General features: G+C 50.1%; 1 protein-coding gene across 1 annotated transcript in view; it reads left to right on the top strand.

The window, feature by feature from the left end:
* The window catches only part of RNFT2 (ring finger protein, transmembrane 2), a 49026-nt gene that overhangs the window by 5928 nt on the left and 17635 nt on the right, over window positions 1-25463 (top strand). The window contains exons 4-7 of the mRNA XM_081113884.1: window positions 1228-1706; window positions 5087-5163; window positions 8357-8457; window positions 9767-9920. Coding sequence (XP_080970010.1) covers window positions 1228-1706; window positions 5087-5163; window positions 8357-8457; window positions 9767-9920 — 811 coding nt within the window. The remainder of the gene's footprint in view (window positions 1-1227; window positions 1707-5086; window positions 5164-8356; window positions 8458-9766; window positions 9921-25463) is intronic.

The raw sequence follows: 25463 nt of genomic DNA, 5'->3' as shown, positions 1-25463 counted from the left end.
TGTGCTGGGTAGGAGGGATATACAGTGGGGCAAACAATCATGATCTTTGACTTCACGGCAAGGGCCCAGGCTAAAGTGCTATCCTCAGTGGTTACTACACATGAGAATCACCAGGCGGCTCTGAAGACCTAGGAGAGATTTCGGTTCAGTAGGGCAACACGGGGTCCCAGGCACCTGTACCAGGTATTTTTCAAGAGCTCCCCTGAGTGATTATAACATGCAGCTAGGGTTGAGAGCCACAGACAGGTAAGCAGTGAATGATGATTTGTGATCAGTCCCGTGCAGCTGAGGTCAGGGTGCAATGAGAACTAGGAGTAAGGAGATGTCATTTGCTGGGAGTAGGTCGGGCAGGCTCCACCAAGGAAGATGAGCATAGGTACCGAGGTGGGTCAGGGTGAGGGTGACATCTAGTGCAGGGGACAGCCTGTGCAAAGGCCCTACAGTTGGAAGCCTTGGGTAATGAGGGAAGGGCTCACGGTGAGATTGGAGTTTGGGGCTAGATAATCCAGGCTGTCTGACATGCTCATCTCTTGGAGCCTCAGCTTCTTTATCTGATCATCTGTGCAACTTTGGACAAGTTATTCTCTCTCTTTCTCCTCCTCTCTCTGTGCCTCAGTTTCTTGATCTGTCAAATGGGGGTATTATTAGGACCTTAATTCTCAGGGTTGGTAAGAAGATTTAATGAGTTGATCAGTGGAAAGCACTTAGAAAACTGTCTGGTACATAATAAATTTTCAATAAAGAGTATGGGCCTGTTGCTGTTATTATTTGAATGAGTTTGCTAGGCCTGCCGTGGCAAGGTACCGCACATGGGGGGCCTCAAACAACAGAAATGTGTCTCCTCTCCGTTCTCGAGGCTGGAAATTCGAGATCAGAGAGATGAAGATACTGTCAGTGTTGGTTTCTTCTGAGGCGTCTCTCCTTCGCCTGTAGATGTCCTCACATCATTCTCCCTCCTGTGTGTGTCAGTGCAAGGACACCATTCATATTGGATGAGGGCCTGCCCTAATGACCTCATTTCATTAGTCACTTCTGCAAAGTACCTGCCTCCAAATTACAGTCACACTCTGCAGTCCTGGGGGTTAGGGCTTCACCATAGGAGTTTGTGGGGAGGCAAAATTCAGCTTAGGACATTATTGATACTGTTATTTGCCCCCCAGTCTCCCCTGGGTGACTTTCTTTCTACCTCTCTGACTTGGTGGGGCTTTCTCTTCCCTTCTGGCCTAGAAATCGCAGCCAAGCACTCAGCCCCGAGGTGAGCGTGAATGAAGGGGGCGTCTTTGAGAGTCTGAAGGCAGAAGCCGCCTCCCCACCAGCGCTCTTCTCCGGCCTCTCGGGCCTCCCGACAGGCAGCCTTCCCGCCGCCCCGTTCCCATCCAGCCTGGTGCTGGGGGCCTCTGCCAGCGGTGGGGACGTGTTCCTCCAGATGCCAGCATCCAGAGAGGAGGGTGGAGGCCGGGGCGAGGGCGGCACCTACCACCACCGCCAGCCCCACCACCACTTCCACCACGGAGGACACCGTGGGAGCTCGCTGCTGCAGCACGTGGGCGGGGACCACCGGGCGCACGCAGATGAAGCGGGTGATGAGCACCCGGGCACTCCCGCCCCTGCCCTGTCTGAGCTGAAGGCCGTGGTCTGCTGGCTCCAGAAAGGCCTGCCCTTCATCCTGATCCTCCTGACCAAACTGTGCTTCCAGCATAAGCTCGGTGAGTCCCAGGGACACGGGATTTCAGCTGCGGGTAGGGGGCTCTCCATCCACATGCCAGGGAAAGGCGGCAGAGACCCTCGCCATGCAGTAAGAGTATGGGATTCTGAGTCAGTCCTGGGTTCGAATCCTGGCAGACTAGCTGTGTGACTTCAGGCAAGTCACTCACCTTCTCTGAGCCTCTGTTTCCTCACCTGTCCAGTGGGGGTTGTGATAGGAGCTTCCCTTGCTGGTTGGTTGGTGTGAAGGAAGAGAGTGTAGTAATAAAGAGTTCAGACTACTTGGGTCTGAACTCAGGCTCTGACCCTTCCTAGCTGTGTGACACTGGATTCGTTATTAACTTCTCTGTGCCTCATCCATAAAATGAGGGTTATAGTACAACATACTTCATGAGATTGCAGGAGGTTAAATGAATTAATATGTTTAAAGCACTTAGGACAGTGCTATGCAAGGATAGGTTATTATTTTCATTATTTTTCTTATTAATATACGTAAAATACTTAACATAGAATCTGGCACAGAGCAAGTGCTCAGTAAATACTCCCTATTGTTAGCAGTATTAGGAAATAAGATAATGATTCATAAAGTGATTAGCATTGCACCGGACACATACTTCACATTCAATAAGTGGTCTCTGGTATGCTGTCATTATTATTATTATTATTATTATTATTATTACTAGAGGCCTGGTGCACGAATTCATGCATGGTTGGGTCCCTCAGGGTGGCCTGCGGGGATCGGGCCCCAGCTCGCACCCCCAGCCTCGCAGCCCTACAGCCCCACCTGGCACCCTGCCTTGGCCTGGCGCCGCCCCCTCACCTGCTCCACCATCCCGCCCACGGGGTGATCGATTGGGGCTGGGCCCCCACCTGGCTTCCTGAGCACCTGGGAGCCAGGCAGCGGCCCCGCCCCCCCCACTGCCACTGCTGGTCGCCACCTGCTCACCTGCTCCACCATCCTACCACGGTCCCTGTCTTGTTGGGGCCCATCAGGGCCAGCAGCACCTCCACTGCTGCCCGCTGCCAGCGCCGTGTAGCTGACACCACCATGTTTCGCGCCGCCCTCTGGTGGTAAGCGCATATCATAGTGAGCAGTCGAACTCCCAGTTGAACTTCTGCCCCTGAGGACAATTTGCATATTAGGCTTTTCTTATATAGGATTACTAGAAGCCCAGAGTGTGAAATCGTTCAGCCCCACCCTCCCGCACCGGTCTTTGGTTGTTACGGCATTAGGGCCACAGGCCTTTTATAATATAGACTGGAAGCCCGGTGCACAAAAATTTGTGCACTGGCGGGGGGTGGGGGGGTGTCCCTCAGCCCAACCTGTGCCCTCTCATAGTCCTGGACCCCTCGGGAGATAACCACCTGCTGGCTTAGGCCCGCTCCCCTGGTGGCAGATAGCACGCCTGATCCCGCGGTGTCTGCCCCATCTCCCCCGGTTGCAGATGGCAGGCCAGAATCCCAAGCTGGGTCTGGCGGCCGCTCAGATAGTGCTGCCACCCACCCTGCCTGCCCCGCCCCACACATGACAGGCCCGGATCCCGGGCTAGGCGGCCAGTGGCTAGGGATCGAGCTGCCGCCAGCCCCAGGCGGGGAGGCGCAGCGGGACTTGACTGCAGTATGCAAATTAGCCGCCATGTTTGTTGGCGGTTAATTTGCATACCACACTGATTAGCCGATGGGAGGTGTAGCAAAGGTACGGTCAATTACCATGTTTGTCTATTATTAGATAGGATTACTTATTGTTACCAGATCATGGTGTTGCTGTGCCTGGGAGAGTTTTAGGCTGCTGTTTTAGTCCTATAGTAGGTGATGGTACAAATGATCTCATGCCTTACGACGTCCCATAGACAATATCTAGAGGAGATGAGGCCATTCTATGTGTCCTATTTTCACCTTTCTGGAGGTTCTAGCTGACTCGCATCACCCCACCTTCCTTGTTGGGTGCTGTCATGGCTGCCTCCCTTTTCATTCCTAGACATGAAAGCCAGTATGTTTCCTTTTATCCTGAGTTCCCTTATGCTCACAACCTAAATCTTATTCTCAAGTATGGCCAGTTTCTTTTTCATTTGGCAGGTTTGTTTCTTGCTCAAAGAGGAAAATAGAAGGGACGGTAGGGTTACTAGTTTTTATTTCATATATTTCCAGTGAAGAAATACATCTTTGACAAAGTAGAGTCAGGAAAGTACGTGGATTGCACGCACTATTAAAAAAGTGAAAGTAAACTCCAAGCGGGAGAAGCTGTGCACTTGGTGTGAAAGCAGAATCCTGTCTACAGGTTATGAAAAGTAGGATATGCAAATCCCTATTCCGGGAGAACTCCAAGATGGCAGCTTGGCAAACAGCGGCAATTGAATGAAGTGGAGTAAAATTCAGTTCTATTCCCCCATCTGCCAGGGTCATGTTTTTCTGTCAGCAGGAGTTTTTTCCCCTTTAACATTAAACTTTTTGAAAAATATGTTTTTATTGATTCTAGAGAGAGAGAGGAAGGGAGAGGGATAGAGAGATAGAAACATTGATCGGCTGCCTCCTGCACGCCCTCTACTGGGGATCCAGCACACATCCCGGGCATGTGCCCTGACTGGGAATTGAACTGGTAACCTCTTGGTTCATGGGTCAACACTGACTACTGAGCCACACCAGCTGGGCTTAACATTAAACTTCTATTCCTTACTAGAGGCCCAACACACGAAATTCTTGCAAGAGCAGGTCTTCACAGCGGGCAGCTGCCTGGATCCCTCCATTGAAGCTGCAGCGGCTGCCTCCATCCTGCGGCTGCAGCCCCGGCTTCTTCTGGAAGGTCGCCAGAAGGACGTCCGGACTAATTAGCATATTACGTTTTCGTTATTAGAGGTGATGTCACGGTCTTTTTCTATGTATGCTTTTATTACAAGTAACACACCTCAGATTCTTTTTGAAAGTAAAAATAATAATAGGTACCATTGACTGACTGCTAGAGATGGTGCTCTCTAAGCATTATCCCTCCAGGGGTAAGTACTGTTATTATTCTGTCCATTTTATAGATGAGGAAAGGGGGCTCAGAGAGGTGCAGTGACTAGCCATAGCTCACACAGAGAGGAGGTCGTGGAGCCAGGATTTGAACCCAGGTCTTACCAGGCTGCACAGCCTGTGCTCCTAACCCTGTCCTATGAAATGCCCCCGAGAGGCACCAGTCACATCCCTCGACTGAGAGTGGCTCGAGGGTCTCTAAAGTGGGACTAGGCCCAAGTCCCCTAGAAGTGAGATTTTCTCTCTTCTAAGGTTAGTCTGTAAACTCAAAGGGCCAGGGATGTGTCTTTTTAATGTTGCTCACCGTCCCCAGTGAGCCGGGCCTGGCCTGATGAGTCTCAGTGGCAGTGTTCGGTCCTCCTCTGTCCCGCAGGCATTGCTGTGTGCATCGGGATGGCCACCACCTTCGCCTACGCCAACTCCACCCTCCGAGAACAGGTCTCTCTGAAGGTGAGTCACCTGGTGAATTCGTCTTCCATGGCTGCTCTAACAAATGACCTTAACCTTAGTGGCTTAAAGCAACATCCGTTGATTATTTTACAGTTCTGTCCATCAGCAGTCTGAAGGGAGTCTCTCTTCGCTAAGATCAGGGCGAACAGGGCTGTGTTCCTGAGGGAGGGTCTGGAGGAGGTTTCCTTGCCTTTTCCAGCTTCTGGAGGTCGCCCACATTCTCTGGCTCCGGGCCCCTTCCTCCTCTTTGAGCCGGCAGGCACCAGTGCATCTCTGTGACCATCTTTCCACAGTCACACCCCCTCTCACTCTCCTCTTCTGTCTCCCTCTTCCACTTCTAGGGACCCTTGTGATGACATTGCATCCACCTGGATAATCCACAGTCCCCCCCCCCCCCCCCATCTCAAGATCAACTGATTTGCAACCATAATTCCACCTGCAGCCTTAACTCTCCTTTGCCATGTGACCTGACAGATTCACAGGCTGCAGGGATTAGGATGGGGGCATCTTGGGGGGGTCATTCTTCTGCCTGCCACCCTGGGCAGAGCCCTTGAGGTGCCATCCTTCTCCCAAGCCCATCCATCTGCAGTGCCTTCCCAGCCCAGTCCCTATACCCTCCTGGCATTCAACCAGTTAGCTCACTTGCAACCCACCCTTATGGTTAAGGCCATTCCACTGGCACGGCTGGGTGCCATACAGCTTCACCTCCGTCATCCTAGATGCCCTCTAAGATTTGCTGAGCACTAACCATGCCCAGCACAGCTAGGCCCATTGCACAGCTCATCTTGCAAATTTGTCCCAGATACCTGGGGGAGGAGGGCACACAGAGTCATTCTTTTCTCATTTTTCCAATAGGAAACAGCGCCTCAGAGACACTAAGTTCCTTGCCTGGGGTCCCATAGCCAGTGCCAGTGGTGGCATCAAGGCAGGAACCCAGGCATTGAGCCCACAGGCTGTGCTCAACCTTGGTTCAAATTCCAGCTTCATTCACGAGCAGCTCTTAGATAGGTTGGTTACCGTGGTAACCTCAGCCTCAGGTGCCCCCTCTGGAAAAGGAACCTCTTACACCCATAGAGAGGATCGAATGAGACAGTGCAGAGAAGGTGTTTAGCACGGGGCCTGGCATACTCGTAACGTCGAATCGAGCTATTTTTAACAAGTACTGTGCGTGTGGCCCCACGACAGCACCGTCCTCTCTGGTCCTCCTTTGGGGCCATCTGCTTTCTCAAAAAGCTCCTGGGTCTCCGTGAGGTGTGAAGGGCAGTCAGTCTGCATTGGACACAAGCCGTCGAGGTCCAGATTTGGGCATGGAACCAGAGGTTCTCCCTGACCCCGAGGTTCATCTTCTCCAGGCAGACCCCTTTCTGCTGCTATTCGAACAACAGGTTGGCTGACGCCATAAAGGCAGGCTTTGGGGGCTGGCTGTCTTTCAAATGCATGAGCCTCCACATGGTGCCTTGGCTTGAGTTTTCGGGGGTAAAAGAATACCTGTATCCGTGGACAAGCTTCTAGGGGCCCTGAAAACCTATGAAGTGAAGACACAGGTGACGTTTTGCCTGTCTGCACGTATTTTCTGTGAAAGAGAATCTCCATAACCCTTAGTAAGTTTAGGAATCTCAGCTTAACATTAGAGAACTACCTGCTTTGTCCTTCAGAGTGTGGCTTCTCGGGGCATTGCTAATTCCCTCTTTCTCTTCCACCTTCGGTTTAGATTTACAGAGGACTCAACTGGAATCCATTATTTATTGGGGTAAAAGGGCTGCCGAGTGGGTTAATCACATTGATGAGAGCCGTTGGTTGGTTGGAGGTGGTTTCTAGGGTCGTTAACCTTGACCGCTCCTGGAATAATGGGTGGATGGAGATGCATTTATTTTGTCTACTCTGGAAATATGCCTCGTAAGGGTGTGGGGGGCGCTGAGCTGTGTCTGGAGACAGTGGAGCATTTACCGAAACCGCAGGGAAGGTTACACTGGGAAAGCTATGACCTCATCCTATTCCAGCAAGGCAGCCTCCCTGGTCCAGGAAGAGACGAGCTTTTGAGAATCAGCACACGGGGGTCTACGTTTGTCTCCCGGGGTACACAGGCGGGGACACGCCAGCCCGGCGCCGCCTCCAGAAATTTTCTGGGATGGTTCTCAGGCCGAGAAGCTGCTGGGAAACCGCAAACTGAGAGCGCTTTCCAGCTTGTCTTCCTGGGGACTAAACAGAAACGAGGCTGCAGAAAGGGAAGTGGGATGGATTGTGAAGGGCTTGGCGGCCGAGGGTACGGGTTTGAATTTAGTCCTGTAAATGTGGCCCTCCACTGAACGGTCGGTCAGTCCAGGGCAGTAGCCCTGAGGGCCGTGCTGGCAGAAGTGAGAACAGGAGTTTCCAGTGTATAGTTGTTAATTGCCTCCTGGGTTGTAAAGTCTGAATACTGGGTCCTGCCATTCAGCCAGCCTGAAATCTGAGCCCGTACCAGACTGAATGTTGACATTTGTGAATCTTACTTCATCCTTAACAAAACCCCCATTTTTAAATGAATAAGAGTTACTTAACTAGGTTGAAGGTTCAATTCCTGGTCAGGGCACATGCCCCGGTTGGGACTCAATCCCCAGTAGGGGGCATGCAGGAGGCAGCCAATTGATGGTTCTCTCTCATCAATGTTTCTCTCCTCCCTTCCTCTCTGTATTAAAAAAAAAAAAAAAAATTTAAAGAGTTACTTAACCTCTCTTTACCTTAGTTCCTAACAGTAAATGTGAACTAACATTTATTACATGCCAGGCACTGTTCTAAGCATTTATGTACATTCATTCTCACAACTCACAAGACAGATACCATATAAACCCATATTCAGGTAAGAAAATGGAAATGAAGAGTTTAAGTAGCTTTCCCGGGGTTGGATAGTCGCCAGGTAGCGGATCAGGGACTTGAACTCGGGCTTCTAACTCCAGAATCTGTGCTTCTAACCACTTTGCTATCCTGCCTTTCCAGGTTGTTCTCCGAGCAGGTTCCCACATTTCTGTCACCTTCTCTGTAACCGTCCCTTGGATCCCGGTGGGAAGGGAAGAGGCCGGTGCCCTTCTTTCACCCTGCTCCCTCCAAACCCTTGAGAAAGGGAAAAGCTGTCACTTGTCATAAAATGTTCTGGAACGTTCTGCCATGTGCACCTTTGGCATTGCAGCATCCTCATAGATTCGCTTTTCATCTGCAGGAGAAGAGGTCGGTGCTGGTCATCTTGTGGATCTTGGCCTTCCTGGCGGGGAACACCCTGTATGTGCTCTACACGTTCAGTTCCCAGCAGCTGTACAACAGGTGAGCAGGGGGCGTGGGGGACTTGGTTGGGCTTAGGATGCACAGCCCTTCTGTGTCGCATTGTTATAAACACGCGTGCCTGGAGCAGAGCGCTCTAGTAGAAATAGAACGCAAGCCCCATGTGTAACTTTCTAGTAGCCACACAGTCGGGGAGGGCTGGCCCGTGAGGGCTTCCAGGATGAGGTTGAAACTCGAGCCAAGCTTTCCGATCGTGTACATCTCTTTTGAACAGTGACTGTGAGGAGTGAGCCGTTTTGCCACATTCTGGGGCCACCCAGAATAAAAGCATGTTGGAGAGTGAGTGCCAAGGCATCAGCTCACATCTCACACACTGCATTAGTTATCTGGCCCGAATATCAAGATCCTGGTGGAGGCTCTAGGAGGTGGAGTTTCCCAGAACCGTGGGTGAATTTCCAGCTCATGTCTTTCTCTGGGCATGCTCACAGGCATGGGCCCAGCTCTCTGCGCGCCCCTCAGACCTGCAGCACAGAGAGAAAGAGAAAGACAGAGAGAGGCTTAGCAGAGGAGCAACAGAGCTGAGGCCCTTCTGTGCCTCAGTTTCCTCACCCGCAAAATGGTGTAGGTAATAGTGCCTGCCCCATAGAGGTACTGTTATTTTCATTGTCACAGCTGCAGGGCACATCTGTAGTATGTCCATAATCTCATTGAAACCCACCTATAACACGATGAGGGAGGGTACGATTCCCATTTTATTGATGAGAACACTGAGCCTTACAAAGAGAACATTATTTGCCCAGGGTTCAATAAATGAAGAAGCTTAGATTCAAATGCAAGTCTGTCTGATACTAATGCCCATTAGCATGCAGTGTGACCTTGGGCATCTTACCTCTCCAAACATCAGAGCCTCGTTTATAAAGTGGGGATGAGCAATGCTCACTGCACAGGACCATGAGATACAGAGAGTAAAGAGCTTAGCACAGAGTCTGGCACATCAGTTTTCCTCTTCCTTCTCTTCCTCCCTCCTTTATAGTGTTGGCCTTTGTTCCCTCCTTTCTTCTGCTTCCTCTGTGAAGCCTGTTATGGACTCATAAAACTGGAGGGGACTTTAACTAATGATACTCTGGGCCAATCTCATCTTTTAACCCTCAAAGGAACTGAGGCTCAGAGAGGTTAAGTTACCCACCTAAGGTCACACAGCAAGTTACTAGCAGATTCAGGAACAGGACACAGATGTCTGATTCCCAATTCAGTGCCCTTCCTACTGGTCATATTTATAAGATTCTCAGAGTGAGTAGAAGGAGCTGCTGAGGGTCCGTGAGCATCCTGACTCTCCAAATCCTCCCCACAGCCTCATATTTCTGAAGCCCAACCTGGAGACCCTGGACTTCTTCGACCTGCTGTGGATCGTGGGGATCGCAGACTTTGTCCTGAAGTACATCACTATCGCCCTCAAGTGCCTCATCGTGGCCCTGCCTAAGATCATCCTGGCTGTCAAGTCCAAGGTAGGCACTGGCTGCGCCCACCAGGCAGCCCCAATCACACACGCAAGAGAGGAGGAAAGAATGGGTGTGGGCAGAGCTGATGTCATCATATCAAATGGACAGAGCCTGCGCTAGCAGGTCCTGTCACTCACCGCTTACAGCTCCTTGAAGCTGAGCGTGGTTCTTTGTTGTCAGCACCTGCCTGTGACACCTCTACTCCAAGTGCGTTTCCTGAGTTTCATTGTTTAAAGCTGCCCTTAGTGCAATTTGCATCTGAGTTTCACCTGAGAAAGGAAAGACAGCCTGTTGACATGCCCTGGTTGTGTTTCTCCCATGGAAGGATGGCTCTCAGAGGTTTTGACACTTTGTGGCTTTGGGAGCATGTTTTGTAAAGGGAACCAAGGCTCATGAGGAAAGGACTCTGTGATTGATTAGTGATGTCTGCTGTGGACATAGGATGGGAAGTGATGGTAGTGATATTTTGCAGAGTACCCTTGGGGAAGGCCTGTAGACAAATGTTGGGTGAAAGAGTTCTTATACAGGGATAACCATCATAATTCAGAGGACTGAGCAAGGCTAGCACAAAGCAGCACCTTTAGGATATAATTATTGCCAATGCCTCTGCAAGAAGATGCCAAGCAGAGGCAGATGGACTCAACAATCTCTGAAGACTCCTGCTTTTCATGCCATCTTTTCAACTTCATAAAGCTTCGAATTCGGTGGGTGGAAAAGCAGGTTTACAATCGGCCGTCCGTCTTGAGTGACATCTGACCAAACCCGTTGGCCAGGTGTATAGGGAAACCACACTCCGTGCAGCTTCCATAGCGGGCTGCATGCTGCCCTGTCTCCTGCCCATTACACCTCTGACCCTTCTGCCTTAAAGACCCTTTTCCTTACACGTGTCTTGACTAACTCCTGCTCCTACAGATCACAGCCTCTTAGAAATCTTACCTTCAGGCTAGGGATGGTGCCCCTACTGAGGACACTCAGCACCCTATCCTCCCCCTATCCCGGCACTCACCACCCTGACTGTAATTGCTTGTTTAGTTGTCTGCCTTCTCTGCTTGAGTGTAACCTCTGTGACAGCAGGAAATGAATGCATCTAGCTCGTTTGTTGATGGATCACCAGTATCTGGTATGTACTCGGAAGTGTTCATTGTATGTATGCATTATAGTTGGGTGGGTGGATGGATGAAGTAGGTGCTGAATAGGAAGGTTGGTGGATAAGATAGATGGGTGGGCAAGTGATTGGATGGATGGATGGATGGATGGATGGATGGATGGATGGATGGATGGATATTTGGATGGATGGATGGATGGATGGATGGATGGATGGATGCATTGATCATCTAGTCAGCTACACTAACTCTTACCATCGCCTCTTGTAGCAGCAGGGAAAGCTTATATCTACTCTCAGCTCAGCTCAAATCTTTTGTGTTTGGTAGGTGTTCAAACGCCTCTGTCACAAAGATGCAGAAATCCACAAGGCAAAGTAGTACTAATTTCTCTGTGCTAGAAAGGACCAAAGAAATCTGGCAGCCAAACTAATAACAATAAAGACAGCTAAACATTGCTGAGCAATTACCAGGAGCCAGGCAGCGTTAGGCAATGCCATTTGTTTGAGAACTATTTGCTGGATGCCATCTATATGCCAAGCAGTGTTCTGGGAACTGGGTATGCATCAGCAAACCAGGTAGACAAAAACCCATGTACTCGTGGAATTTGTTGTTTAATCTTAACACACCTGGGAGAGAAGATGCTGTGAATATCGCTTTTGAGAGAGCAGAAACTGAGTTAAATAACTTGCCAAAGATTGCAAACCTCATAGTAACAATACTGAGAGCATTGGGAGCCGCTAACGTGGAGTCAGCCCTGTGTACGGGCCAGGAAGGCTCGAACTCATTTCCTCCTGACATCTATCTCACAAGGCAAGTGCTGCCATGTTGTGGGTTTCTTTATGGAGGCAAAATTCTCATAAAATGTACCAGTAATCATTTTAAAGTGTACCGTGCAGTGGCAGTCACTGAGCTCACAGTGTCGTGGAGCCACCACCACTGCCTGGTTCCAAGACTTTTTCATCACCCCAAAAAGAAACCCTGCACCCATTAGCAGTCACTCGCCCTCCCCACCACCCCCGGAAGCCCTCAGTCTCCTTCCTGTCTCTATGGACTAGACCTGCTCTGGACATTTCCTATAAATGGAATCAGATATTATACGATCTTCTGTATCTGCCTTCCTCCCCTTAGCATCATGTTTTCAAGGTTCACTCACATCGTAGCCTGTGCCATTGCTTTGGGGGGTGAATAATATTCCATTATGTGGCTAGACGCCACTTGTTCATTCATTCCTCTCTCAATCGGCATTGACGTTGTTTCCATTTTGGGGCTGTGGTGAATAATGCCGCTTTGAACATTTCTGGACAAGTATCTGTTGGAGCACGACTTTCCTGGGTTGTGGAAATGCGGGGTTTTATTTTTTTGAGGAACCACCCATCCACTTTCCACAGCAGCTGCGCCGTTTCGCACTCCTGGCAAGCGCTGCTTTTACCCCCATTTCTCAGAGGAGACAACAAACACAGTGAGGGATTAAGAGAGCAGCCCAAGGCCACACCGCTTGCAAGTGGCCAGGCGAGGATTTGAACTCGGGCGTCCGACTCCAGACCCCCTGCTCTGGGTCGCTAGGCAGCACCCCTCCCATCTCAGTTCCCTGAGTTTGTTAGGGAAGTTCCGCAGCGCTGACCGAGGAGTGGCGTCCCCCTGCACCATCTGTATAAAATGTCCTCAAGTTCACGCCGTGGCTACCTCACTTCCTTCTCCTTCGAATGGACACCTCTGGGGGCGAGGGGCGGGGCTGGGGCCTGACACCTTTTCCCTGCTCCACCGAGGTGTAGGCGACAGTTATTAATGTCCCCTTGGCAACCGTCCAGCTCCCTTTTTCTGATTATTATTATTTTATTCGGCGAGATTAATGTGCCAGGTCAGAGCATAATCCAGCCTGTAGAGAGTGATGTGAATAGTCTTCTCAAGATAAATTGCAGGCTTGGAAAAGGTTCACAGCCTCTCCTTGCCTGTCTGAGTGCTCTCCCGAATCCTCATCCATCCTTGTCTGGACAGAAGAAAAGGACGGGTCTTCATTGGCAGCTGGGGGGGTGAGGGGGAGAAGAACACATCTGTCAGGGACGCCTAATGGCTCACAGCACAGATGCTCTTTGCCGCGCCTCCACGCCGTCCGCTGAGAGGGTGGGTTGGTTTTTAATATAATTATCAGACTGGAAGGGCTTCTGGTATTTGGGTTTGCTTGATGGTCCCAGGGTCCCTGGTGCGTGAGGCTGAGCGAGCCCCCAATTCCCACATGCCTTGGGACACCGAGTCCTCTCACACCTGGGCCTCCCAGGAGAGCCGTGGCCATTGGCCGGCCAAAATGGGGGTGGGGGGTGAAGACCGCTCATCTTCAGCTTCAGCCCCAAACCATCACACTGGCTAGGGGTTTAGAGCAGCCACTTGTCATTATAAATCCAGGTAACTTATATAACCCATACGTCTTGGCCCTGCCTGATCTGGCTCCTACCCTCTTCCCCGACCTCATCAACCCATGACTCTCTCCCTGGCTCACTCAGTGCACCCAGCGCCTTCCTTCTCAGGCCCTTTGCACTTCCTGCTCCCTCTGTCTGGGGAAGTCTTCCCTGTGCTCCATGGGCATCTCCTGCCCATCAGTCAAGCCTTGTTCCAATGCCGTTTCCTCTGAGACCCTGTCCCCTCCCAGGCCACCCTGTGGAAAGTGGTGGTTGCCAGCCTGCATTATCACACCGCCATTGGATTTATTAGCACGTACCAGTATCTGAAATGATCAGATCGTTTTGTGTTTGTTTTCTCTCTCCCAGCTAGGAGGTGGCCTCCTGAGAATAAGGGCCTTTAGGTCTGTCTTGACTCCCAGGAAATGCACAACAGTTATGATGGGCTGAATGGAGAGCCTCGAGTTAAGTGATCAGGGGGTTAAAAGCAGGCCTGCTGCTTCCCACCATGTAGAGTTCTCCTTGGCCTCCTGTCGCTCACCAATGCCACTGATGTGACTGAGGACCTGTTTGCTTACAGGGGCCAATGCTAGACCCTGCGAGTGTAAAAATGAGTAAGATGCCACTCTAACCTTCCTCATCTCCCTTTATTCTTTGCGAGTAAAGCTTGTTTTTATTTTTATTTTTTTTTTTGCTTGTTTTTATATTAACCTAACCCAAACCTAGTTAAGAAGGCAAATCTCTTGTCCCAGCATCATATACTCCAACTCCTACTCTAAATGGTAGCAGTAATTAAAAATTTGACTTGTCCACATTGCTCCTTCTTTTATTAAAATTACTCTTGGACCAGGGTTCTAGAGCTGCACTGTTCCGTACAACAGCCACCAGTCACCTGTGGCTGTTTAAATCTAATTTTAATTAAATTAAAAATTCAGTTCCTCAGGCCCTAGCTGGTTTGGCCCAGTGGATAGAGCATCAGCCTGTGGACCAAAGGGTCTTGGGTTCGATTCCAGTCAAGGGCATGTACCTTGGTTGTCGGCTCCTGGCCCTGGTCGGGGTGCGTGCTGGAGGCAACCAATCGATGTTTCTCTCTATGTTCACATTGATTGTTTCTCTCTCTGTTTCCCTCTCTCTTCCACTCTCTCTAAAAGAACAATGGAAAAATATCCTCAGGTGAGGATTAACAAAAAAAAAAAAAATTCCGTTCCTCAGTTATATCAGCCACATTTCACATGCTCAACAGCCGCACATGGCTAGTGGCTACCATGCCGGGCAACACAGAGAGAGAACATTAACATCATCATAGAACATTCCATTGGACGGCACTGTTCTAGAACATTCTCAGGGCAAGGTTGTTTCAACCTCCCAGAGTGTGGGTAGCAGGCATCTGTCATTCTGTGCATTTCTCAGGCAGAGAACAACAAAAGCAGGCACTTCTCTAAGAACTTCCAGGTGGATCGCTAGTAAATGGAGACACACAGCAGAGTGGAAAGAACACTCACCTTGAGTCAGCAAAACTAGGTTCGAATCCTGGCTCTTGGACTTCTTTCCTGTGTGACCTTGGGCAAGTGACCTCCCTCTTGGGAGCGCTCAGCTTAGATGTCACCTTACCTCCTTAAGGCAGGTATGGGGAGCATCTGTCCCGCGGGCCATGTAAGGCCAGGGAAATCATGTGGTCTGGCCCTGCCAAGGCATTAGGGGTAAGTTAATAAATGTTTGACCAAATGTAGGCTAATTTTTAAGTTGATAATTTTGCGTGGCTTGTGAATGATTTTATCTGTCCAAATAAATTGCCCTTGGCAGAAAAAAGGTTCCCCACCCCTGCCCTAAGGCAACAAGGCAGCCTGCAAGGCCTCTTATGACCACATTCATCCCTAGGATTTTTTTTGTTTTGTTTTCTGTTTGTAGTTTTTTGTTTGAAGTTTGTAGCCAGGTGATATTAACTAATCCCTAGAGAAGTGCTGAAGTCTGAAATGGCAAACAGTCTAGGGCAGTGGTTCTCAACCTCGACTGCACATTAGAGTCACCTGGGAATCTTTTTAAAATCCTGATTTCTGGCCGAAACCGGTTTGGCTCAGCGGATAGAGCGTCGGCCTGCGGACTGAAAGGTTCGATTCCGGTCAAGGGCATGTACCTGGGTTGCGGACACATCCCCAGTGGGAGATGTGCAGGAGGCAGCTGATCGATGTTTCTAACTTTCTATCTCTCTCCCTTCCTCTCTGTAAAAAATCAATAAAATATATTAAAAAAAAATAAAAATCCTGATTTCTGGGCCTCATCCTCCAGAAATTCTGTTTCTTTGTTATGGGGTGGGGCCACAATGGACCATTCTGGCATCTGCAGAGCTCTGTGGCCTCTCATGGATTGGATGAAGCTCACCCAGACTATCAAGGATAATCTCCTTAACGTCAATAGATTATAGACGTTAATCACATTCACAAAATAACTTTGAAGCAACACCTGGATTGCAAAACTGGATACCATAGCCTAAATTGAAACATAGGAACTAACCATCACAATCCCCCATTAAACAAGATGCCGATTTGGGGGTCTAGACCCGTGGTCGGCAAACTGCCGCTCGCGAGCCACATGCAGCTCTTTGGCCCCTTGAGTGTGGCTCTTCCACAAAATACCACATGCGGGCGTGCACGTACAGTGCGATTGAAACTTTGTGGCCCATGTGCAGAAGTCAGTATTTTGTGGAAGAGCCACACTCAAGGGGCCAAAGAGCCGCATGTGGCCAGTGAGCCGCAGTTTGCCGAGCCGCAGTTTGCCAACCACTGGTCTAGACCAAGGAAATAGTCACTTAGTCCAATTTAATGACATTTTTAAAAGAAACTGTCATTAACTAGTTGTTGAATTTGACCAAAAATCATTTGATTTTTTTTCCTCCTTAGAGCTGTTCATAGGAAGAACTGGATTATTAGATTTTCTATTAAGCTCTGCATTCTTGGAACAAACCCCACTTGATCATGATGTATTATCCTTTGATATGCTTCTGGATTCTGTGCTGTGATTTCACTGAGGACTTTTGCATCAGCTGTTATAAGTGCTCCTCTCCCTTGGCACGTGACTTCCCATCACTTTCACTTACATCTCATTGGCCACCACTTGGTCACAGTTGCTGCGTGAAGAGGTGGGGAGCAGCCTCTTATAGCTGGGTGCCAGTGGACCTGAGCAAAAATCAGGATGCTTCTTTTGGAGGAGGAAGGGAAGAATGGACATTAGGAAGCACCAAGAGTCTCTATCCCAGGACAATTTGTAGATGAGGGACTGGAGGCCCAGGAAGGTTCGTTCACTCACCCAGGGTCACGCAGCAAGTCTGTGCCAGAACTCTGACTTAAGCTAGGTCTTCCAGATGCCGAGGGACCCATGATAATAATATAAAAAATATTATACGATAATATCTATATATATAAAAGGCCAGTATGCTAAGTGTCCATCCAGCCAGTAGCTATGACATGCACTGACCACCAGGGGGCAGACGGTCAATGCAGGAGCTGCCGTGATGCGCACTGGCCATTTACAGAGAAATGGCACCGTGGACTTGGTGCCCACAAAGCAACACTTGGCTTCCCCCAAGTGGGATACAGGCCCCGCCACCACCCCGGAGTGACACCCCACCAAATCGCAGCCAACGATGCTGAGACCTCATGGCACAAAATGCGGCCCACAGCCCAGCCAACCCAGGAAATGTTGGCTGTGGGCGCCAGGTAATGATATCACATAGCAACGCCTGGCTTCCTCTCCCTAGCAACTAGCCTCCTTGGAGTTTCTTCAGCCCAGGAACACGACTTGCTTTATAGACAGGTAGAAGCATTTTACACTTTAACCAAATGTCTGTGAAGCATATTCCCATGCCTCATCTCATTTGATCCTCACAGAAGTCCTGGAGTAGGTAGATAGGAGACTAGGTGGAATCCTATTTTCTTTTCATTAGCTGGAAAATGGAGATTTAGAAAGATTAGAAACTTGACCCAACTAAAAAGAAGTAAGAAATGGTGGACCTTGAAAATGACTTCAGGTTTTCTTACTGCGCAGAATATAGTCAAATACTGCTGCAGTTACATATTTTACCCTTTGTTCTCCCTACATGATCTACAATAATAATCTGCTTCATGTTGATATTTACTGCTGTGTTGCTGACAATTACCTGGAAGAGAAGTTGGGGTGTTTGACTGGGCTGGAAAAAGTTTAGCTAAATCAGAAAGCAGGTTTAATTAAGCAAGTTTATTCTATATATATAAAAGGCATAGTTGATTTGTGCATGTGTGCTCTCACTGGTACCAATTGCATGCATGTGTTTCCATCTGTCACTGTCAATTGTGAATTTGGTTGACGCTTCTATTATAGAGAAAGAGTGAATTGCAATGTTAAAACATTTCTTCTAATTAATTTCCTTTCAATGTGCATGAATTCGTGCACCGGGCCACTGGTAATAGAATAATAACAAATAGCTAATGTGCCTGGCACCATTCTAAGTGCTTCACTGACGTGAACTAATTTAATCCTCACAAGAGCCCTATGAGGTAGATATTCTCATTGTCCTCAGTTTGCAGATGAGGCACAGAGAGGGTAAATGACTTGCCAGGACACACAGCAGGTAAGTGGCCGGGCTGGGATTTGAACTCCAGCAGTCTAGTTCCAGAACCCCCACTCTGGACTGCTATGCAGTCCTATCTGCCCATCTTTCCCCACCCCTGCCCTTCTCACTCGGTTACCCCAGCTCAGATGGCAGCAGCAGTACTCCCTGTGTGGCTAAGGGACCGTCAGAGTCACTCCTCACCAACCCAGGCGCCACACGCCCTCACCTCCCAGGCCCTGCGGTCCAGAATCTTCCCTACTCTGCCCCTGTCTGTCGCAGGGCTGTACGTACATCATTTTATGTTGTTGATCTAGTTTTGTTTTGTTTTGTTTTTCCCTTCACTGCGTTCCCTGGGAGACTCTCAAAGGCTACATCCTGCCTCCAGGGGATACAGAAGGGACGGGGCCTGAGCGGGCACCCGGGGTTTCCCAAACCCCAGCTTCCACCTGGTGGGGGGTCGGGGAGACTTTACAGTATTTATTTATTTATTTGTCGAGTTCTGCTCAGTTCCACACCCCCCAAGCTGTTGCTCCCCACTGGGGAAGATGAAAAACGACTTCAGACAATGGGAGACAAGGTCTGCCACATGGCCCCCTCAGTTTAATTTCCTGTAATTCATTTTATATTGAACCCAATGATACTGTTTGTTTTTAATGGCAAACACTCAGCATGGAGGAGGGGCGGCCAGGCCTCCTCCTGGGGAAATTAGGAACACAGCTGCTATTTAAACTCTCCGGCCACCCCCCTCGCCCTAGCACTGGGCCTTTGCAAATCACTTTCCAGGTTGAAAGATGATACCTTTCACCAGCTCAGATGGCCACAGTGGAGAGAGCTGCCCGCCCCCCTCTACCCCTCTTAGGGTGGCCGCCCATCCCAAGGCCCGCCCTTCTCTGGGAATAAATGGATACGAAGGACCAGAACCCACCAGGCCCAGGGATCCATGGCTGTTCTCGGTGCCCCTACTTCCCTGCCCATCATTGATAATCCTGGGAAGGCACCTGGAACCTCTCCCAGGAGCACAGAGGTTGAGAGCATTCATTCATTCATTCATTCAGCACCTGGGAGCAGCATCCCGGGTCAGTCTGCATTTTAACCAAGTTCAAGTGCATGTGAAAGCTGGAGAAGCTCCAACAAGAGGACAGGTCTCCCACTCGGGCTGTGAGGTGCCTGGCGGTCCAGAGCGCCTTGGACGCCTGAGATAGGCCAGCGTTCTTCCAAAGTCCACTTTGGGCTCAGGGGGGCCAGAGTCAGTCTAAGTTCCCTGCAGGTCAAGAGAACTTGAATGTGTACACCGGCCCCCTGGGCAGAGGCTGGAGAAATTCACAAGGCTTTGGCCTGGCTTTGACAGGGGCCAAACCATGGTAATTAATGCCCACTTTAGACAGTCTAGAGCAGTGGTTCTCAACCTTGGCTGCACATTAGAATCACCTGGGAATGTTTTTAAAATCCTAATTTCTGGGCCTCATCCTCCGGAAATTCTGTTTCTTTGTGATGGGCTGGGGCCACAACATTAGTAACAAAGAAACAAAATTTCCGGAGGATGAGACCCAGAAATCAGGATTTTAAAAAGATTCCCCGGTGATTCTAATATGCAGCCAAGGTTGAGAACCACTGTTCTAGAGGCCTCTCCATCCCTCAGAGGTGAGGCTACACCCCTGCCCTCTTGTACATAGACTGTTAGACCCAACAAGACCTTCCTAGTCTGCAGATAAAGAGTCAAGCCCCAAAGTTACCGGTTTCAGGTCTCATGATTTAATCCAGTCATGTGTTCATTCTACAAATATTTATTGGGAAACAGTAGAGTGCCAGGCATCCTGCCAGGCATAGGAGCTATCCAGACCCAGGGCTTTCCAGCTCAGAGCTCAAGTCCAGTGGGGCTGCAGCAGAGAAGCAGGCACTCCAGGGCCCTCTTGGAGAACAGAGAAGGAGCCTGGCCGCCCCTCCTCCGTGCAAAGTCTTCCTAGATAGGGCGACCTCAAGACTGAGTTTTAAAGGATGGGTGGGAGTTAGTCAGGCAAAACAAAGCCAAACAGGCATGCCAGGGAGAGGGGACAGTCGAGACCAGAGCACAGAAGTGGGAAGCAGTTCGACGTGTGCGTTTTTCCAGACAACGGGTGAACGCCTCCAAGGGTGACGTCTGCCATGCTCATGCGTAGGCACCGTGGCACCCGGTAGGTGTGTGGTCATTCTCAGATGAACAGGTGATTGGTGTGAATCTGCATACGGGCCCAGGCAGGCAGACCCCAGCTCCTGGCTCTCAGACCCACCCAGCCGGACCGTTCCCACCACACTGGGGGGGACGCGGTGGCCACCCCTGCTCTGGGTGCTGTGGGGAGTCATTAGCCAGCTGAGCAGTGATTATTTTGCTCTTCTCCAGCTGAATGATGAGGGAGGCAGCCAGGCTCCCGGAGGCGGCCTCGGAGGCGGCCCTCTCCCCGAGTGGGGGCTGGAGTTGTGCTGGGGCGTCCACTCTGCAGTTCTCTCTTTCACTGCTGTGGGAGGGGCTGTCCTGTCTCATCTTTCCCCCAGGTGTTCCTCTGTCCCTGGGGGGAAGGAAGGGCCTTGGAACTGCGATTTGGCCCCAGGGAGCCCACCACTTACATTTCCAAACTTTCAGCTTGTCCATCAGGGTTCCAGAGTTGGTTAGAAAGAGTGTGGGCTCCGGAGGCAGGCGCATCCCAGTTTGAACCCTCGTTCTGCTCTTTCCATCCAGATTGTCTGGCCAGTCACCTCCCCGCTCTGTGCCTCGGTTTCCTCGTCTGTAAAAGCGGTAATGTTGTCGACCTCTCAGGGTTGTCGGGGAGATTTGAGGTGAGCTAAAAAACAAATCCAGACAATGCAGATGGAGGTGCATACAGTAGCCCCCCTTATCCACGGTTTCCCTTTGCGCCGTTTCAGTTACCCTCAGTTGGTATGGTCCAAAAATATTAAATGGAAAATTCCCGAAATAAGCCATTCATAAGTTTTAAATTGTGCGGCGTTCTGAGTAGCATGATGAAATCTTTAGCCACCCTGCTCTGGCCAGCTGGGGCGTGCATCGTCCCCGTCCAGCGTGTCCATGTTGTAGACACTTAGTAGTTGCCTTGGTTACCAGATGCAGGCAGAGACCACAGTCACATCACTTTTATTACAGTGTATTAGGATAATGGTTCTATCTTATTATTGTTGTTAAGTTTCTTATTGTGATTAGTTTTTAAATTAAACTGTATCATACGTGTATATGTTAGGAGAAGACATTGTGTACATAGGGTTCGGTGCTGTCCACTGTCCAGGCATCTGCTGGGGGTCTGTGAACGGATGCCCCGTCCGTGGGGTGGGGGGCTCCTGTAGATGTTTTTCTTTCTGTGCCTTCTCATGACCCTCACGGGTCAGGACTCTGCTGGAGGTTGCAGATGGGTTGTCGGCGATAAAACCAGGCCATGTTGCTCAGCGGCTGAGAGCTCATTAAGGCTCGGCCGACTACTGGCTCTTCTTTTCGGGGCCCCCAAGTGCCAAGGTCAGACCTACTGACCTGCATGCGCCCGGCCCTGGTCTAGGTTTGAATCTGGCTTGGCCGCTCGCTGTGTGTCCTCAGGGAAGTGAGTTCACGGCTCCGAGCTTCCATTGCCACATCTGTGTGTGGAACTCTAGGTGACAATACCTGTGGCAAGGAGGCGGCCAGTGAGAGGCAAATGAGGTCATGGATGTAGAAGGCTAGCGCAGGGTGTTCGGTGCCTGCTAAATCTTTGCTGTAAGGACAAGCCCTTTCCTGCCTTCAAGGGACTGAGAGAGAGGTGGGGGGGAGAGACACAAGCACATGCCCCCGACCTCTGCTCCCTTCAACCAACCCTCCTGCCTCCCTCTACCCAGGACTCTTGTGATCACCTTAGCCCCACCCACATAATCCAAGATAATCTCCCCATCTCAAAGTCCTTGTAGTGTTTTTTTTTTTTAAATATATTTTATTAATTTTTTTACAGGAGGAAGGGAGAAGGATAGAGAGTTAGAAACACCGATGAGAGAGAAACATCGATCAGCTGCCTCCTGCACACTCCCTACTGGGGATGTGCCCGCAACCAAGGTACATGCCCTTGACTGAAATTGAACCTGGGACCCTTCGGCCTGCAGGCCGACGCTCTATCCACTGAACCAAACCGATTAGGGCTCAAAGTCCTTGTCTCAGGCACCCATACATGTGCACAAGATCAACATGTGCCATGTAACATATCCACAGGTTCCGGGATTAGGATGGGACATGTGGAGGTCGTTATTCAGTCACCACATTCCCCACTTCACAGATGAGGAAACTGAGGCCCAAATACTAATGTACTTGGGCAGAGCCACCCTCCCAGGAAAAGGACAGACTTGTAAGTGGGGGCCCTGGCTGTCGAGCTCCAAGTCGCGGGCTCTAGGCCGAGAGGAAAGGAGGCGCCTTCTGCCTCTCTCCCTCCCACCCAAGCCCCAGTGCTTCAGGAGACAGGCAGGTTTGGATGGTTGTGGCCGAGCATTTGTGCCTAAGATTGAAGCTGACATCGGGACAGATAAGCACGTCTATTCACCTGGGACTGGGACAGAGGGAGGAGGCCGCCTTCCTGCAGCTAACAGGGTCCCAGGCCACTTCGGGCTTAATCATCAACCCCTTATAATTAGGCCTCTCCTGGGTCCGGGGGAGCAGGGCCCTGTTGGTAAAGGAAGCTCCTGATGTGCCTGTTGCTGGGGCACGTGGCCTGGGCCCTTTTCTGCATCGAGGCTCTTGAAACTGGCGCCGGACTGCTGCTGAGGGCAGATTCCTCACAGCTGGTGACTCCTGAGGGGCCCCAGCCTGGCCCCAAGGACTCTGTCGGCTGGTCCCTGGGGCCTCAGCACCAGAGGCCAATCCCAGCTAATGGCATGCTCTCTGGTCTCCTCCCGATCCTGGGCATGGAAGCTAGGAGAGCAGAGAGAGGACCTTTACAGGAAATTGGGGGTGGGAGGAAGAGGATGGCAGGTTTTTCACCAACTCTGGTCTTTAAACTTGAGTATCCAGCGCAGCTTTGGTGGCTCCGTGGCTGAGCGTCAATCTATGAACCAGGAGATCATGGTTCAATTCCTGGTCAGGGCACATGCCCATGTCATGGGCTCGATGGAATTCTCTGAAACTGAGCCTCATTGACAAATTGGGGGTACTAATTGGCCCCTGTCTCATGGAGTTGTTATAATCAATTTTAAAAAGTGGGCAAGCAGCCCTAGCCAGTGGCTCAGTGGTTAGAGCAACAGCCTGAGGACTGAAAGGTTGCAGGTTCGATTCTGGTGAAGGGCATACGTGCAGGCTCGATCCCCAGCCTAGGTCGAGGTATGTGTGGAAGGCAACCAATGGATGTGTCTCTCTCACATCGATGTTTCTGTCTGTCTCTACTCCTCCCTTCCACTCTCTCTAAAAATTAATGGAAAAAATATCCTCAAGCAAGGATTAATAACAACCACCACAAAAAAGTGGGCAAGCAGATTTTCAACTTGTGTTTATTTTTTAGTAACAAGTGATGGCCCTAGCTGGTTTGGCTCAATGGATAAAGTGTTGACCTACAGACCAAAGGGACCCAAGTTCGATTCCAGTCAAGGGCATGTACCTCGGTTGCAGACTCCTCCCTGACCCCAGCCCTGGTCAGGGCTCGTGCAGGAGGCAACCAGTCGATGTGTTTCTCTCACATCGATGTTTCTCTCTCTCTCCCTCTTTCACTCTCTCTAGAAATCAATGGAAAATATCCTCGGGTGAGGATGAAAACCAAACACACATACACAAAAATAAAAAACACAAGTGATGTATTTAAAAAATTATATTAACAAATACTCATATACCCAGCTTAAAAAGTAGAAAATTAATAGTGTCTGAGTTCCAGCCATCTCCCTTCCTCTCTTTGCTCCTAAGAAACCACGGAGTTCTTGTGGTTTCCATTCCCTCATCTTCCTTGAGTCTGCTTTTTGTAGTTTTTACATTTCCTTCCTTGCTGAGCTGTTATTAAAAACCAGAGTGGGCATAAGCTTGTATAACCTCCTCCCTTCCACGCCTAATTTCCTAGTGATCTAGTTCCTCCTTCTGCCCTCTCCTCTGTTACCAAGCAGAGACACTGCTGGTTGGGAAACCAGTACATTAAGCTGGTCAGTACTACAGTAAACTTAAAATTAACAGGCTCTGCCCAGCCAGTATGGCTCAGTTGGTTGAGGATCATCCCACGCACCAGGAGGTCCCTGGTTCAATCCCTGGTCAGGGCACAGGCCTGAGTTGCAGGCTCAGTCCCCCATGGGGGTGTGCAGGAGGCAGACGGTCAATGATTCTCTCTCATCAATGTTTCTCTCTCTCTCCCTCTCCTTCCCTCTCTCTATAAAATCTATGAAAACATTTATTTAAAAATTAGTAGGCTCTTAGTGAGCACAAGAGGGATGTTACTAAAAGGTACAGGTACCAACAGGCTTAGACTTCCTAGAAAGTATGGATGGAATAAGCCCAAGCTTCATGCTCAAACGAACTTGGGTTTGAGCATCAGCACGGCCCACCAGCCTAAGTCACTAAATCCCTGCATTCACTCCAAAAATATGTCCCTGTCTGCTGTATGTGGCCGGCACTGCATAGGTGTGGGATGCAGCGGTGAATGAAACGGACAGCGTCCCTGCTTCCATGCTTTGGGTAGGTCACATTAAATAAATAAACGTACATACCACGTCAAACTGTGATAAGCACCAGGCAAGAAAGTAAACCAGTTCATGGAGGACTGACTCATTGAAGGCGATGGGAACGGCTTTCTCTGTGGAAATATTTGAGTTGACACTTGGACTTCCTTGCCACCTGACTTTGGTTAAAATAAATTCAGGTTTCTCATCCGCGAAAAGGAGCTGGAAATGACCCGCTTTGCCCTTGGTAATAGGCCCTGACTCAGTGCCTGGCTCATCTCAGCCGCTCAGTAATGTCATTTCCCTCCCTCCCTGTCGGCCCTGGACGTGCGTGCGTGTGGCTGGAGGAGCTGAGTTAATGAGCAGTTAGTAAGTGATGGAGAACCTGCTGCTGGCAAGTGGGCCGTGAAACCCTCTAAGAGGGTCTCACCGGCCCTCTTTGACGGCTGTTGATGGCTGACCCTGAGGGAGGGAGCGGGGAGACAGGGTATATTGTCTGCTGCTAACCGGAAGCCTTCATAGTTTTCTGGAGAAGGGGGTGTAGAGTAATAGAAAGGCTGTGCTGTACAATCAAATCCCAGCAAATCATCTCACCTCTCTACACCTCCTGTAAACGAATCCATGTCTTACCTCTCCCGTGGGTTTGTCATGTGGAACAGTAACTTTTCATGTAAATGGCTCAGCATATCATGGGCACCCAACAAGCATGGGCCACTCCCACTGTGCCCATCAGAAGAGGGAGAGACTGGGAGAAAGGTGCAAAGGTGTGGGGTGGGGGGGGGGGCGGAGGGGGGGGGGCACCGAAGAAAGGGGTCAAAGGGCCAGTTCACACCCTCTGGGTTCA

Source organism: Myotis nattereri (genome assembly GCF_964212035.1).
Source record: "Myotis nattereri genome assembly, chromosome: 19".
NCBI lineage: Eukaryota > Metazoa > Chordata > Mammalia > Chiroptera > Vespertilionidae > Myotis > Myotis nattereri.
Note: the sequence above shows the minus strand (reverse complement) of the source record. Positions and strands in the feature narration are given on the sequence as shown.